Genomic DNA, 14,854 nt, shown 5'->3' with positions numbered 1-14,854 from the left:
ACACGTCTCCTAACCAACTAGCATGATAGAACTAATACAAACAGCATGCGGAGAAATCAACCTCTCTTCCTTTTCCCCTAGACGTATTGCATTGTAAAACTTTTCTACGGCAACAGAAACAGCCCCTTCACTGAAAAATTACAGAATCAATCATATTGACAAACCTGACAAACTCCATTTGGCTGGCAGGGTAAACAGAGAGAAGCTGGGCCGTTTGGAGGATCGTGGAAGATGAGAAGACACGAGTCGTGGAGTGGAGAGGGAGAGAGAGCGAGAGTGAGAGAGAGAGAGTGAGAGAGGCGTTTACAGCGAGCTTGTGTGCTGCTGCCGCGTCTCGAGCCTTTTTCCCGGGGATATGGACAGATTGCACGCGCGAGGTTGCTCCCTAGCTGACAAGATACAAAACTATCCAATCAACCACGCCCTTTCTCCACCAATCACAAGCAGCCCTCTAAACATAATCAATTCAAATGGGGACACAAGCAGCGGCAGGGGCCGCCGCAGGCCATGTGTGTGTGTGTGTGCGTGTTTGGGGTGGGAGGGGGGCAGGTGAAGCAATGCCAAAAGCAGCGGCGGGGCCCGCCGCAGGCCGTGTGTGTGTTTGGGGTGGGAGGGGGGCAGGTGAAGCAATGCCTTTGTGTGGGACCCTATAAAAAAAAGGAGAGAGGGAGAGGGAGAAAGAGAGAACAAAAAGGACCTAAACAAAACAAAAAGAAAAAAGCAGCACAGTTGATGGCTGTTAACCCTTTGACCCTAGTAAAGGTTTTGTCCGTGCTGGTGAAACAATGGAAGGGTGAAGAAAAGAAACCCTTTAATTAAACAACAGATAAGCAAACACTATCTGACAGAGAGAAAGAGTGAGGGGAAAAACAAAGAGATTCCACAAGTTGTTATTGTTCTTATAAAAGTGGAATTGTTTATGGTAACACAAGCTTGGCCATTCATTTTAATAACAAAAAAGGGAGGATTTAATCCTTCATTTTATTTTAAACATAATGACAGTCATATAAATAATAAATATGATAAAATAAATATATGAAAAAATATATTTTTACATTAAATTTTTACAATAAATGTAACATGTTACAGTCATTAAAAGAGTACATTTTAAACTACTTGACCAGTCACAAACTTTAAATATGGAAAAGGTTGCTGTTTCCATTCACAGACTGACTCTGTGTGTGGGTTAAATTCACAGTCTACCTCCAATCCAAATCCACTCATTTCCAACATAAAATAACACACACTGCAACCCCACTTCTGCTGCAAACGGTTAGAACATAAGTGCCCAGCGCTAGCAAGTGATTAAAACATCACCACCTTCTCACACTTTTTTTATTATTAAAAAGAGGGGGAAAACACATAAAAGTTGCTTCGCCCCCTACTGGCAAACCTTATATTGTTCAAAATCCAGAGAGAAAGGTTAACCTTACTGACTTAATCAATAGTTGACACAATAATTGCAAATTCTTTGCATGCAAGAAAGCAAGGAAATGCTTTCTTGCTTTCTTTGCATGCAAGAAATTTCAGCAAGGTTATTTATTTATTTTTAGATTTTGCATTACATTAATAATATTTTTTACAGTTAAAATTACTAAATTACTAAAATTTAAATAACTAAATAGATAAATAAATGGGTAACACTTTAAGGACCAGTTCTCACTATTAACTAGCTGCTTATTAGCATGCATATTACTAGCATATTGGCGGTTTATTAATACTAATAAAGCACATATTAATGCCTTGTTCTGCATGAATAAGGCATGCATATTTTAGATCCCTTAACCCTAACCCATACCTAAACTTAACAACTACCTTAGTAACTATTAATAAGCAGCAAATCAGGAGTTTATTGAGGGAAAACTCTTAATTAATAATGAATACATATATGGCAGTTAAAATTTACAACACCATATAAGAAAGTACTGTGGTCGCATCACAAACTAATACCATGGCACTGTACTTTGAGAAACATCAATACTAAATAATTATCATAATTAAGAAAATATGGTATCTAGGCAATCATTTTTTTTTTTAATATTTTGAATTACATTAATACATCCTTTTATGTAAAGAACTTTGAATTACCATTGTGTATGAAATGTGCCATATAAATAAACTTGCCTTGCCTTGCCTTAATAAGACATTTAATAAGACATTAATATAACAAATAAGACATTTATCCAATAAAATTGAATTTTACAAAAAAAAATACTTAAATCATATTTATATATACATTACTTCAGATTTGTTTATTGCTAAAAATAAATAAATTCCATTTTTAAAGAAGTAATACCTTTATAAATAAGTAATCTGGTGGTATCACAAAGTAATACCACGTTACTCTTCTTTGACAAACAACGACATATAAAATAATTATTATATTCAAATAGTGGAATTTATGTTGCATGTGTCCAAAAACATTGTAGTGTAAGGCTGTAAACAACAATTTCTGTAGCCCATCAGATATCAGCTGTCTATACATGACATAAAGGTCTATACATGACGTACCTTAGTGAATAATTAAATATTTTATTGGTTCCCTGACAAACACTCTCAGAAGTGTGCAAACATGCTCAAGCAAGGGCAAAAAGGCAAGCAGCCGTGCAAGTATGCACACATAACGCTGTAAGGCTGTAAACAACAATTTCTGTAGCCCATCAGATATCAGCTGTCTATACATGACATAAAGGTCTATACATGACGTACCTTAGTGAATAATTAAATATTTTATTGGTTCCCTGACAAACACTCTCAGAAGTGTGCAAACATGCTCAAGCAAGGGCAAAAAGGCAAGCAGCCATGCAAGTATGCACACATAACACATGCAGCCGCTCACATGAACTAACACACACACACACACACACACACACACACACACACACACCAGTTGGCCATACCCCCTCTCCTATGCCGTCTCCCCTGGGCAGAGTGTCGGCATATTCTCAATAAAACACCTTCTTAGCAGTAATAGGCCACTGTTCTCATTTCACTGCTCCCAAAGGGCTCATGATAAATTTAGCAGACATACAGTTCAAGCCTCCTCCTCTTGTCTCTCTCTCTCGCTCTCTCCCCATCTATCTGTGCTGTGTTCGGGCCTGTACGCCATAATTACCCATACTCTTTCTATCCAAGCCGTCTAATAGATCTTGCTGTTTATTCACTCCATCACTTTGTGAGTCACAGAACCAACACTATTCATTTATGTCTTGTTACAGATAATTGGAAAGCACAGGTTGACTCCTTCGCGAGACTGACACACAAACAATAACGCGCTCCATCTCAGATCAGCTCCGCAGTTCCCTGTATGACTGTCAGGGTGACACAGGGCCAAGGGGAAACTGATTCGAGATAAGCCACAGTCATACGAACCCTCTTGTGAAGAGTCATCGCAAAACCACTACAGACCTGACGGGTTCTAGCACAACTATTATGATGGAGATATCCTTGCTCTGAGAGCGTTCTTAGACCTTTGCACGGGTCTAAATAAGCTAATTTGTAATGCTGTCCTGTGACTAAATGTAATCTGTTGTTTAGTTAGACGGGCGTTAGCAGAACAGGTGTGATGCTAACAGAAAACAGCTGGTGCTGTGGGCAACAACCTTCATTTTGAAGGACCCACACACTCACAGAGGTGCACACATCTTGAATGTCACTTCTATTAATGAATGAGCAGAGACCAAACAGTCATCTCTGACCTCTGACTATCATGACGCCAGCAGTTTCAGTACAGTTCATGTGCGGTGTTGATATTTGGCACAGGTATTGGGGGAACAGACAATCACTACAGACGCCACAAACTATACGCACATTTAGCAACTTGCACTATGGCACGAGTCCGCTTAATATCGAGCAGATCTTGTTTGATTAATCGTGCGCTGATACGTTAACGAAAACTGTGCCTTCACTGTCTGTGCTTTGCTGCGGCTTTGCCTTCAGTCAAAACATGAGCTTTTTTGGTGATGTTCGACATAAATGAAGTGGGTGGGGGAACGTTGTTTTCTTTATGTGCTATTGTGATTGATTCAGAGTGGGTCCTTTTTGAGTCAGACACTATTTTTGGAGGAGTCATCAAAACATTTCGATGACAGGAAAAAAAAAAACAACTAAAAAGAAAAAAGATCATATTTAAACATTGAAAAAATTGCCTTTTCATTTCATGTATGAATATTTTTTTTAATCTTAAATACATTTTGAAATATGTATATTAATATAACACATTAATATACATACAGATTTTTGACAATCACCCTTCAATCTTTTGGTTTACTTTGCTGGATATAGCAAATTATGACAAAATACAAATTTGGAACAAGATAAATGGTCTATACTCAATTTTATGAAGTGTGCGATTAATCGAGATTAATCACAGAAAAAGGGTGTGATTAATTAGATAAAAAATGTTTTTATCTATTGACAGCCCTAATAGCCATTAATCCAGACTTCAGTGTCACATGATCCTTCAGAAATCATTCTAATATGCTGATTTGGTGCTTAAGAAATATTTCATCAATGTTGAAAACAGTTCTGTTGCATAATGATTCTGTGGAAATCGTGATATGTTTTTTCAAGTATTCTTTGATAAACAGAAAGAGCAGCTTTCAAAAATATATTATTAAAATATTAAAAACATTACAAATACCTTTACTGTCACTCTTGACCATTTTAATGTGTCCTTGCTGAATAAAGGTATTAACTATAAAAATCTTACTGACTCCAAATGCTTAAACAGTAATGAACTAATAAACTAAAAAAAAATGTATGCATGATACATATTTAAATAAGGAAATTTAAATGTCAAATTAACAAATATATATAATTTAAAAATAAAATGTAAAAGAAATTTAAAATGTATTTTAAAATAAATGTAAAATAAAAATTAATATTAATATATTAAAAAAAATTAAAATAAATAACCATAACACAACAATGGCGTCAGAGACAAAAAATGTACTGGCATGCTTAGCGAGTGTTCAACGCAAGTGAACATCCAGTGAACATCTTTGCTTTACCAAACTCAGTCGACCTTTACACACAAAGCAAAACTAGGCCACAGCAGAGTATTTTAACATCTGTAATAAATATAAACCAACACCATGTGTGTTTTGTCTACTCTTAATGACAACTTTAATACATTAGCTCATAGAGAAAAATTAGAAGAGAGTGAGAGAGAAAGAGCTACTCAAAGCAGTTTAGCATACACACACTGATCACAGTAGCCCATATTCCTCTGTCCCAAGCATCTCATGCTAACCGCTGACAACTGTCAGTTCTCCAGTGAACCCACAGGCCGTCAGATGTGGCTTCACACAAGAGACTTCCCCAAGCTTCTCATATAGCTGTTAGTGTTTTGGAGTTTAAATATGACCTATATACATATATCAATAAACTCCCCACAGGACGAATGAATCAGTCCTAGCAACATGGACCACACATCTGTATACCGTGGTGGAAAACGGACGAAAAGATGGAAAGAATTGAGGGACGAGAGGAGAAAGGGAGGAGACAAGAAGAAGGGGGTGGCGGACGGCTTGGGGCGAGAAAAGAAACATGACTGAAATGAAAAGGTCTCGAAAATGTCACTGTAGCTTTAAGGGTCGGTGCTCGGAGTTGATGCGACAGCAATCTGATGGTTGGATGTTACTCACTGGCTGGGCCAGACGGTCTGGAAAAAAGCGTGATGACCTCATCGTGACAGCATCATCCAAACCTGTTTCTCATCTACACATTACACATAATGCATTCTTACAATATGACTAGAAAAACAAACGACTGAAGAGAACAGGAATGATACGTGGATACAGCTGCAGATGGAGGAATGAGAAATACGCAAACGGTTTTCCCTCAGAGCAAAAAAAGCAGCGAAAACGATTATGAACTTATGATTAAGAACTTAAACAAAAGACGATTCTGTCATCATTTACTCACCCTCATGCTGCCAAACCCATCTGACTTTCTGCTGAGAGACACAAAAAGTTAATTTTTTTAAGAATATCTTGGCTGTTATTTTCTATTTAGTGAAAGTTAATATGGGGCTGTCAAATGACAAAAAAAAGTATCATAAACAGCAGTCCATATGATTCGTTATGTTCGTGTGAGGAACAGAATGAAATTTAAGTTGTTATTGACTAAATACCTTGAGATCTGCCCTAACTCTCATTTGTGTGTTCACAAGTTTTTCTTGAGAGAAGCAGCAACATCCAATTTGTGGATTAATCATTCTTTTGTGTCAATGAATCAGTTGAATCAGTTGATTTCTTTTAATTAGGATGAAATGCTGTAAAGGTATGCAATATAAACTATATTCAGTTCACAAAACTGGTCTGAATAATTCATGTTTATGAATTAGACTACTCAGGTTCTCAATGACCTGGTCAACAGATCATTAGACTCGGTGGTGAAAATTATCAGTGAAAAATTATTTAAATTTTTGTCTGTTTATCTTTACTTTTCAGTGCTTTTGTGTCTTTTTTGAAGCTTGAAAGCTTAATTCTACATTTATTCATACATCAATTAAAATGTTTCCATTTCTCAATTGAAGAAAAAGTCAAATAGTTTATATAACCACATGAGGGTGAGTAAATGAAGACAGAATTTATATATATATATATATATATATATATATATATATAAAAACAGTAACAGAGACGGTTTTGTCTTGCATTAAATGCATTAAAGTGATCAAACGTGACATTAAGAAACTTCTATATCCAATAAATGTTGTTCTTTTGAACTTTTTCAAAAAATAAGAAATGTTTCTTAAGCATCAAATCAGCATAATAGAATGATTTCTGAAGGATCATGTGACACTGAAGACTGGAGTAATGGCTGATGAAAATTCAGCTTTGCCATCACCGGAAAAAAAAAAAAATAGAAAATAGAAAAATAGAAAACAGTTATTTTAAATTGTAATAATATTACACAATAGTTCTGTCTTTACTATATCATTGATCAAATAAACGCAGCCTTGGTGAGCATAAGAGACTTTTTTCAAAAATCCTTAAAGAGAATGTGTCCCCTCCACACTGACATTATCAGAGTTGCCGGACTTCCAGTTTGGGCTGGCCACCAAACGAGGCGGCAAACAGCCTCATTGTCACCTCCAGAGCAGAACAGGGGATGACAAAGACTCCTCGTCTCACGTTGGGCTGCTCTTGGCTGAGATGGGCTCTACGCTGTGCTGGGTTTGTCTGTAAGAGAGGCTGGAAGCTCTGGCCAAGCTCCAGCGAGCCCCAGCACACCACAGCGCTAATGAGTTACAGATTGTTGCACTGTGGTATACATGTGTCAGGACAATGCCATGAGTCTCCACCAAAAAAAAAAACGGTAGTTCAAAAAAAGACTGGAGAGAAAAAAAAACTGCAGAGAAGAAAGAGGGTATTAGTTAAGGAGAGCCAAAACCTGACTTCTGCACTGTGTCATGTAGCACTCTATGAAGACGAGGAATTGCAGTCTGTCTGTGTGTGTGCGTGTGTGTGTGGATGGGAAGGAGGGGGTGCGGGCCCTTCATCGTTTGTTAAAGTGAGAGGACATTATCGCTTGACCTCCACTTGCCCTCCCTGCGACTGCATATGATCATGAAAGAAAGGCAAAGAGAAACAGAAGGAGAAAGATTGTGCAAAACATCTCCACTGATTACTTCCTGTGACATCATCAAAACACTGAAAAAAACAGACATTTTAGACTATTGAAGACTGAGAGAACGTGTCTAGTTCACCACAGAGGACATTAACAAGGGAAAATGCTTCTTTAGTTGCTAGTGTTTTAGTGTAGGAGCGGAATTCTGTGATCAAGGTCAAATGTTAACTTGCCAAATCTATCTATCTATCTATCTATCTGCGGAGATCACTTATTCCCACACCTTTTGACTTAAGATGTTTGAAAATCATTCAATCAATCAATCAATCAATCAATCAATCAACCAATCAATCAAATTACTGTGATGTATTTACTTTTTTATTATTATTAAAGCCATGTTTTAACTTCACAACAAACACCTTCACAAAGAAGCTAAAGCTTCTCCATCATTGAGGTTTGTTTTTGGTACAGCAACAAACTCCTCCAGATGATTCGCACATGTTTGGAAGACATCAGTTTGTTTCCACCAAAAATAAGCGAACAGACCAGCTGATCTCAACAAGCGTCAACGCTGTCTAAGGAAACAAACAACCTCTCCTTTCAGGCTGCCTATTGACACCATGTTTGTTTTGCTATACCTTCTTGACAACTCAAGCGTGAACGGCAAAAGTTTACGCACAAGCGGCCTTTAACGGCACAAGTTCACGAGTGCATGAGGACAGGCATGACATTTACACTGTGCAATGATCAACTAAACCACAACGTGTCTAGTAGGGGCATTACGTCAATGGGCCCAAATCATGTCAAAATAACATTGTCAACCCAGCTGCACGTCAAAGTAATCCTCCACAGGTGGCAGCTCCCTACCCATCATCATTTGTGGCAACACGCAGTTAAGCACACCTGCTTTCAAAGCATTGCCGCAAATAATCCTCACTCTTTTTTCAATCTTCTTCATTTTTCCCTCATTCCATGGAGAGGTTGGACTATCAAGGAAGGTCCGCAAGTGTTGTTCCTAATTACCTATTTCTCCACTCCTGATCCTGTGGCAGGCATAATTAGTTACCTGGGGCTGCAATCCAATTTGAAGTGATGACAAGAAAGCGATCCATGAAAAAGTAATAAGTTAAATCCAATTTCAGACTGCCTCTAATTAAATGCACATGGAACTAATGACTCAAGCCCTACCATTTCAGTGATAACCGTAATTAGCAAGGAGGGAGTTGCACTCTCTCGATCTTCCTCTCTCTCTCTCTCTCGTTCTCTGCTGTAGGTGTAAAGTGGTAAAGTGGCATGGACTCTTTTAATTACACGTGTCATTTTGTTGGTGATTTATTCGTGTTTTTCTGACCAGCCGAATGTGTTTAGCCTCTACTCCGGTATGTTTATGGTGTTCCATGCTGCGTGTCATATTAATAAAGACCCCCCCGCCCCATTTCGTTTTTTAATAAAAAATCTTCTATTATGACTAATGAAGAAATATCGGACATATTGTCCATTAATTGTCCAGCATCCAATGCGCTACTTACGTTAGAGACGCGCCCATTGATTAGTAAAGGTTCCCATGAATTCACTGGCGTACTTTGTGTTCCCTCCCTATAAGCCCAACAATTAACAATTAGCATGCTACAATTACCTTTCTCTACTGACCAAAATAAATAATGTGCAAAAACTTAAATCTTCAAAGTCTTAGGTGGACAGAGACTGAAATGCTGAATTGGTGATAAAACACAGTCCCAAATTAAATTAAAACGCTCTAGAGTAAGGAAAGCAAATTGACGCTGGCTTTTGGCGCCTCAATACAGCAATAACACCTAATAGAGATCAGCATCTAATGATAGATAGATCACACAAGACAGCAAGAGCTATTGAGAAAGATACATGTTCAGAATTGCATACTACCACACTACTCATCATCTGCGGCATATAGGGTGCACAGTAAGAACATTTTCTATATGCAAGAGATGAGCGACTACATGTGACAAAATGGTCAGTAGCCTATAAAACAAAGCATAATACACTGGGTACTATATCCCACAATGCACTGCGCTCAACTCTGCCGCACCATAAAGAGACATAAAAATGCTAATTTTATGTTATTTTTAATTGCGACAGACCTAGTGGAGAGGTTGTTCCCACCCCAGATTACAAAAAAGAAAAGTAAAATAACAAAATACATTTTTTTTAAACTGATTCATAACAAAGCATACTGTAGGCTATATGTTTGAAATGTTTGTTCCTGCATACCTATTCACATTTTTTAAAAACAAACAGTAGGCAGTATACAGTACAAAGTAGTATGCAGTATGCTAGGATTCCATTTTGAACTCAGTCATAGAAAGATAGAAGAGAGCATGAGGGTGAAAGACAAAAACACACATGCTTTCTTTTCACTGGTGTGAGTGACAGGTTGGCTATGCTCTCTGTATACATTAATAAATTTGAATTTGAATTCCATCTTTGTGTGCTGAGGCTGGTCTGCTCCTCCTCTACGTACTAACAGTCTGGATAGTGGAATCTGTTGGCCACTGACCCCTCAGCCTGATGAGTGAAGCTGTTTAGTTTGATCCTTTTGGCTTTATCTCAATGACAACAAATTCACACAGAATCTAAAGGTCACAAGCATTTATTCCCTTGTGGCTTATTTCCAGTGATATCTACACAACCCAAGTTCTTTTACACTACATGACACGATACTGATATGCCACAACGTATGGCTGTATGATATGGGGGAAAAAAAAAATCTAATTGCACTTTTTCTGATAAAAATTGTGATTGCATTTTAAAATGCAATTTTTTTTAAAGCTCCATGTTCGCTGTTCTTGTTCGTAGGGTTGAACAATTTGGTCAAGTTGTTGCAATTATATATCAATATGACTATAACATAATAATAATAATAATGTTTTAATTGTATTAATAAATGTATTGTTTATTATTATTACTAAATAAAAATAAACTACACAAATACAATTTCTAAATAATTATTTGACTGTAAAAAATTGAGTATTTAATAAAAATGTTAATAACAACAAGAACAACAACTATAATAATAATAAAAAAAATTAAAAAAAAACACAACACCTAAAAAAAATAAAAAAACTTGTGTCATGTTACTATGTGGTTGCTAGGGTGTTTTAGTTTAGCTATGTGGTGTTCTTTGTGAAACGAGCTAACCTCCAAGTCCCTATGATATTCAGGTCCCTCCTTCAATGCATGTATGTTTTTCCCACATTTTATCATCTGCCAGGATGAACATCGCAAATCCAAATGCTTCGAAAACTAACTCACATGCCATACAATTTGAGGTACCACTTATGTCCATTCATTAGCAAGCACCACTAAAAATTCAGTCATTACACACACAAACAGGCTCGCTCAAAGCAGGGATGTGCGTTAATTAACAAACATGCCCCTAGGTCTCCTGTGATTCCGCCAAGAAACAAACAGCATCCACCTTGCTCAAACAGAGATAAGGATCTGAGCGAGAATGATCTCAAATAAACGTAAATATTGCATCAGACACGGCTAGCTGCTCTCTTTTAAAGGGCGCGGATGGGGAAATGAAAAGGGCCGGATTTGCTCTGCATCACAAAGGGCAGGCAAATAGAAAGCCTGGAGGCTGAGACAGGAGCCAGGGCTGCTCCCGGGCGCCCCCTTTAACTGCTGCTGACAGAATTAAGTGTGAAATCAGACAGAAAGAGAAAGAGAGGGAGAGAGAGAGAGGTCGTCATACTGTACTTCTATTCGATAAGCTAATGTTGTTTGCTCTTCACACTTGCACACACATTAGATATCCTTGTGCTCATGATGTGCTAAAACTGACAGGATTTCATTGAGCGTGATTTGTTAGATTATTGTGAGTGATGAAAGAACACTACACTAATGTGCTGCCAAATCTTCAGCCCTGCCTGCCTTAATTTCCTGTTTGTCAAGCTTTGACAGGTACATGTTGTACCACCAACCGTCCGTATAAATGTAAACAAATAATGTCTGATCACCCATATAAACACACACTCATATACACACAAATATATTTATGTCAGCACCAGTACTGTTCTACAGGGAAAGAAGGAAAAAATAGATCTCTTTACTACAGTATCTCAGTTGTTTCTCATAGATTAAGTGAGAAGCAAATGGAGATATTTGCTTGTTTAGCGATCTTAAAGTTGGTATGAAATGAAAATTAACCCTATTTTCTAAATGCATCTAATTGTGAACAATTTATCCATGCATGTGTTTTATTTTTCAATTTTTGACCTTTAATTTTGTTTAATCAAAGACCTCCTCTTCCTCCACTTTTGATCTACATCTCAAAATCCAGTCAACAATTGATGCATAGAACCAAGTCCCCACCCATCATTTTTTTTCTTTTCCAATAATCTGTCACACTCGGATGTCACAATATGGAAGAAAAGATCAGTCACTACTTCCATTTCATTGCAACTTTAATGTCTCAAACAGTGCTCAGATTATCCAAGACACCAATAATCTCAATATGAACTCCAACATTTCTCCCAAAATCAAATCACCTGAGCATTACGCCATTATGTTAATTTTACAGGTCAATATTGTGTGTCAACAGTTTTCTCATTTGCTGCTGTTGTATTTCTCATTAGGAATTTGAGAAGAAACATCTGAGACAGTTGAGATTTCTACTAAAACATTCTGCAAACTCCATTTAGTCTCCTGAGCTATCTAAGAGCAACATTTGAAGAACATTTGAGCTTGACATGCGCACACATACCTGTGGTGCAGGTTGCTTGTCATTGTTTTTTGGGGACTTGTGGGCTCTGCTTTGCTGTTGCTGTTGGAGAAGGATCTGTCGTGCAACTTGTAAGGCCTACGTGAGAAAAAAGACAGAAAAAAAACAATGTGAGAAAATAAAAGTTCACGAACAACAGTTCCAGTAGTGCATTGTTTTTGTGCTGGGGAATGACACTCCCTTGAGAACGGCCCTACTGCTTTTTGGCATCAAAGATGTGTTCCAAATTATGCCATGTTCTTACAGCTGGGCAAGATACTGTTTTTCCCTCCCTGCTTATTTTAAACAAATGTACAGCTTAATTTGGTCACATGCAATGATTATTTGCCCAAAACAAACAAGTATGTGAAAATAAGCTGAAGCGGTTATGAAAAACAGTTACCACAAACAGTTAACAAAATGTTTTTGTTGAATAGCTTACAGTTACAAGGAACAGGGAGGACACACAAGCTGTTGTTTAATCTTTCTGAATATGTTCAGAATAGAATAATAGCATACTGCATATTACTGTATATACTGTATACTACTTTCATTTGAAGAAAATTAACAGTTCACATTATGCATTAAACATCTGCTCCTGTGCATGTTTAATTTAGCAAATGGGGTTTAATTATCAGCTCAGAAAAAAAAATATATAACATTTTTTATTTTGTTTTGTTACATAAGCTGAATGTGCAAATATCAGTTGCCAAAGCAAACCAATTTAAAAGAAAGATTTAACAAAAATGTTCTCAGTAAACAATGCACCTGCTAAGGCAAAAATCAACTATCTGCTAATAAATGTTTTATTTATAAATAATAAATTATATCTAAATGCATTAGTAATATACAGTATCATGTTATATAATAATTGAATATCATTTAAAATGTAGTAATATAATAAAAACATTTTAATCCAAATTAAATTTTACTAATTTAATAAGTAAAAAAAAAAAGAAACAAAAAAAAGACATCTTAAAGTGTCGCTGATATTGCTTCTGGTTCATTTATCACATTGGAAACAAAAGATCATGAAAAGTGCATTGCATTGTGGGATACAGTACCCAGCACAGTATACTCTGTTGCATACTGTATGTTTTGACAGCTGTATTAGATGATCTGGCTATACTATCCATACCAAATATTTTCATAATACAGTGCATTTTCATACTTCACAGAAAGAGTAGTATGGTAGTGTGGTATGCGGAAAGCAACCTGTCTCTTTCTTGCTACGTTTATCTGTTTGTCTCTCTCGCCCTCCCTCCCCCGTTCATAAAGCAAATAAAAAGTTTATTAGTCTTCAAAATATCTGTCAAAGGACACGGCCCTCTGAGTGGAAAACAAAATACAGTGCAGTAACATGTTTACTGGCTGGACTACTCCCTTCCCCCCCACCATAAATAATCAGACATGCCATCCAGAGCAAACAAAAGCAACAGCGGTGCTGGAAAAAAAAAAACAGAATAAAGTTCTCCAGTCGAGCAAAAAAAGGCACCAATACCAAGAAAAGCAAGCAGCGTGTTCCCATAGAACAGCAGGGGCAGACTCACACCTACACCAGAGAACCATCTGAGTAAATAACCCGCTTCATTCTTTCCACGCTCATCACACCAAAAACTCCCACAATTCAACAAACAGTCGCAGGAACATCTAAAACCCTTGGGCTTCTCAGTGAGTGGAGTTCAGACTCTATTATGTGATATTAGTGACTTTTTATTAGCAACCTGATGCTATAAAGCGTTCGAGAAAGTGTGCAAAACACGTGGGTTTGCACTGAATGTGATGAATTTTAGGACGGTTTTTTGTGATGAATAGGACGGCCTGTATTAGAGAGTAAAGGGTTACTGTCTGGTCCTGCTCTCCAAGAGCTCAATAAAGAAGCTGTGGAGATGAGAACTGAAGCGCTGAGCTACACAAGCCAGCTGTTTGTGTGTGTGTGACCTTCTCATGCACTGAAGTTGTAGGATGACATCATGAGGCAGGAATATAATAACAGGCTACAGAGGCACCACTTCAGTGCCGTCTGACACTGACTGTCATCATTATGGTATGGACAAACACAAATTACACCACAAGTATCTGAAGATCCGGTAACGCTTTACAATAAGTTTACATTTGTTAACATTAGTTAACTACATTAGTTAACATGAACTAATGATGAAAAAATATTCTACGGCTTTTATTAATCTTAGATAATATATTTATTTCAGCATTTACTCATACTAATGCTAATATGAAGTAACAATAAACAGTTGTATTTTTTTATTAACTAACATTAAGAAAGAATAATAAATACTGTAGCAAATGTTTTGATAATTGTTCATGGTAACTAATTGGACCTTATAGTAAAGTTTTACTGAAGATCCTTAAATCAGATAAATTTCACTGATGAAACAGTGAATAGTGAACAATGAATACTGTGAAATATTATGGCATTTTCAGAGAATATAACTTTTAATTTTTTGTACACCACTGGTGGTAACACTTTAGTTTAGGGACCAATTCTCATTATTAACTATCAAAAATTAAGTTTTG

General features: G+C 36.9%; 1 protein-coding gene across 5 annotated transcripts in view; it reads right to left on the bottom strand.

Moving 5' to 3' along the window:
- The window catches only part of LOC107750235 (forkhead box protein P1-B), a 157,402-nt gene that overhangs the window by 64,208 nt on the left and 78,340 nt on the right, over positions 1-14,854 (bottom strand). For all 5 annotated transcript variants that reach the window (XM_016565528.1, XM_016565531.1, XM_016565530.1 and 2 more), the window contains one exon: positions 12,323-12,418. In XM_016565528.1, the coding sequence (XP_016421014.1) occupies positions 12,323-12,418 (96 nt within the window). The remainder of the gene's footprint in view (positions 1-12,322; positions 12,419-14,854) is intronic.

The sequence above is a fragment of the Sinocyclocheilus rhinocerous genome, unplaced genomic scaffold (assembly GCF_001515625.1).
Source record: "Sinocyclocheilus rhinocerous isolate Xijiao unplaced genomic scaffold, SAMN03320098_v1.1 scaffold963, whole genome shotgun sequence".
Lineage (NCBI taxonomy): Eukaryota > Metazoa > Chordata > Actinopteri > Cypriniformes > Cyprinidae > Sinocyclocheilus > Sinocyclocheilus rhinocerous.
This window is presented reverse-complemented; position numbering and strand designations above follow the sequence as displayed.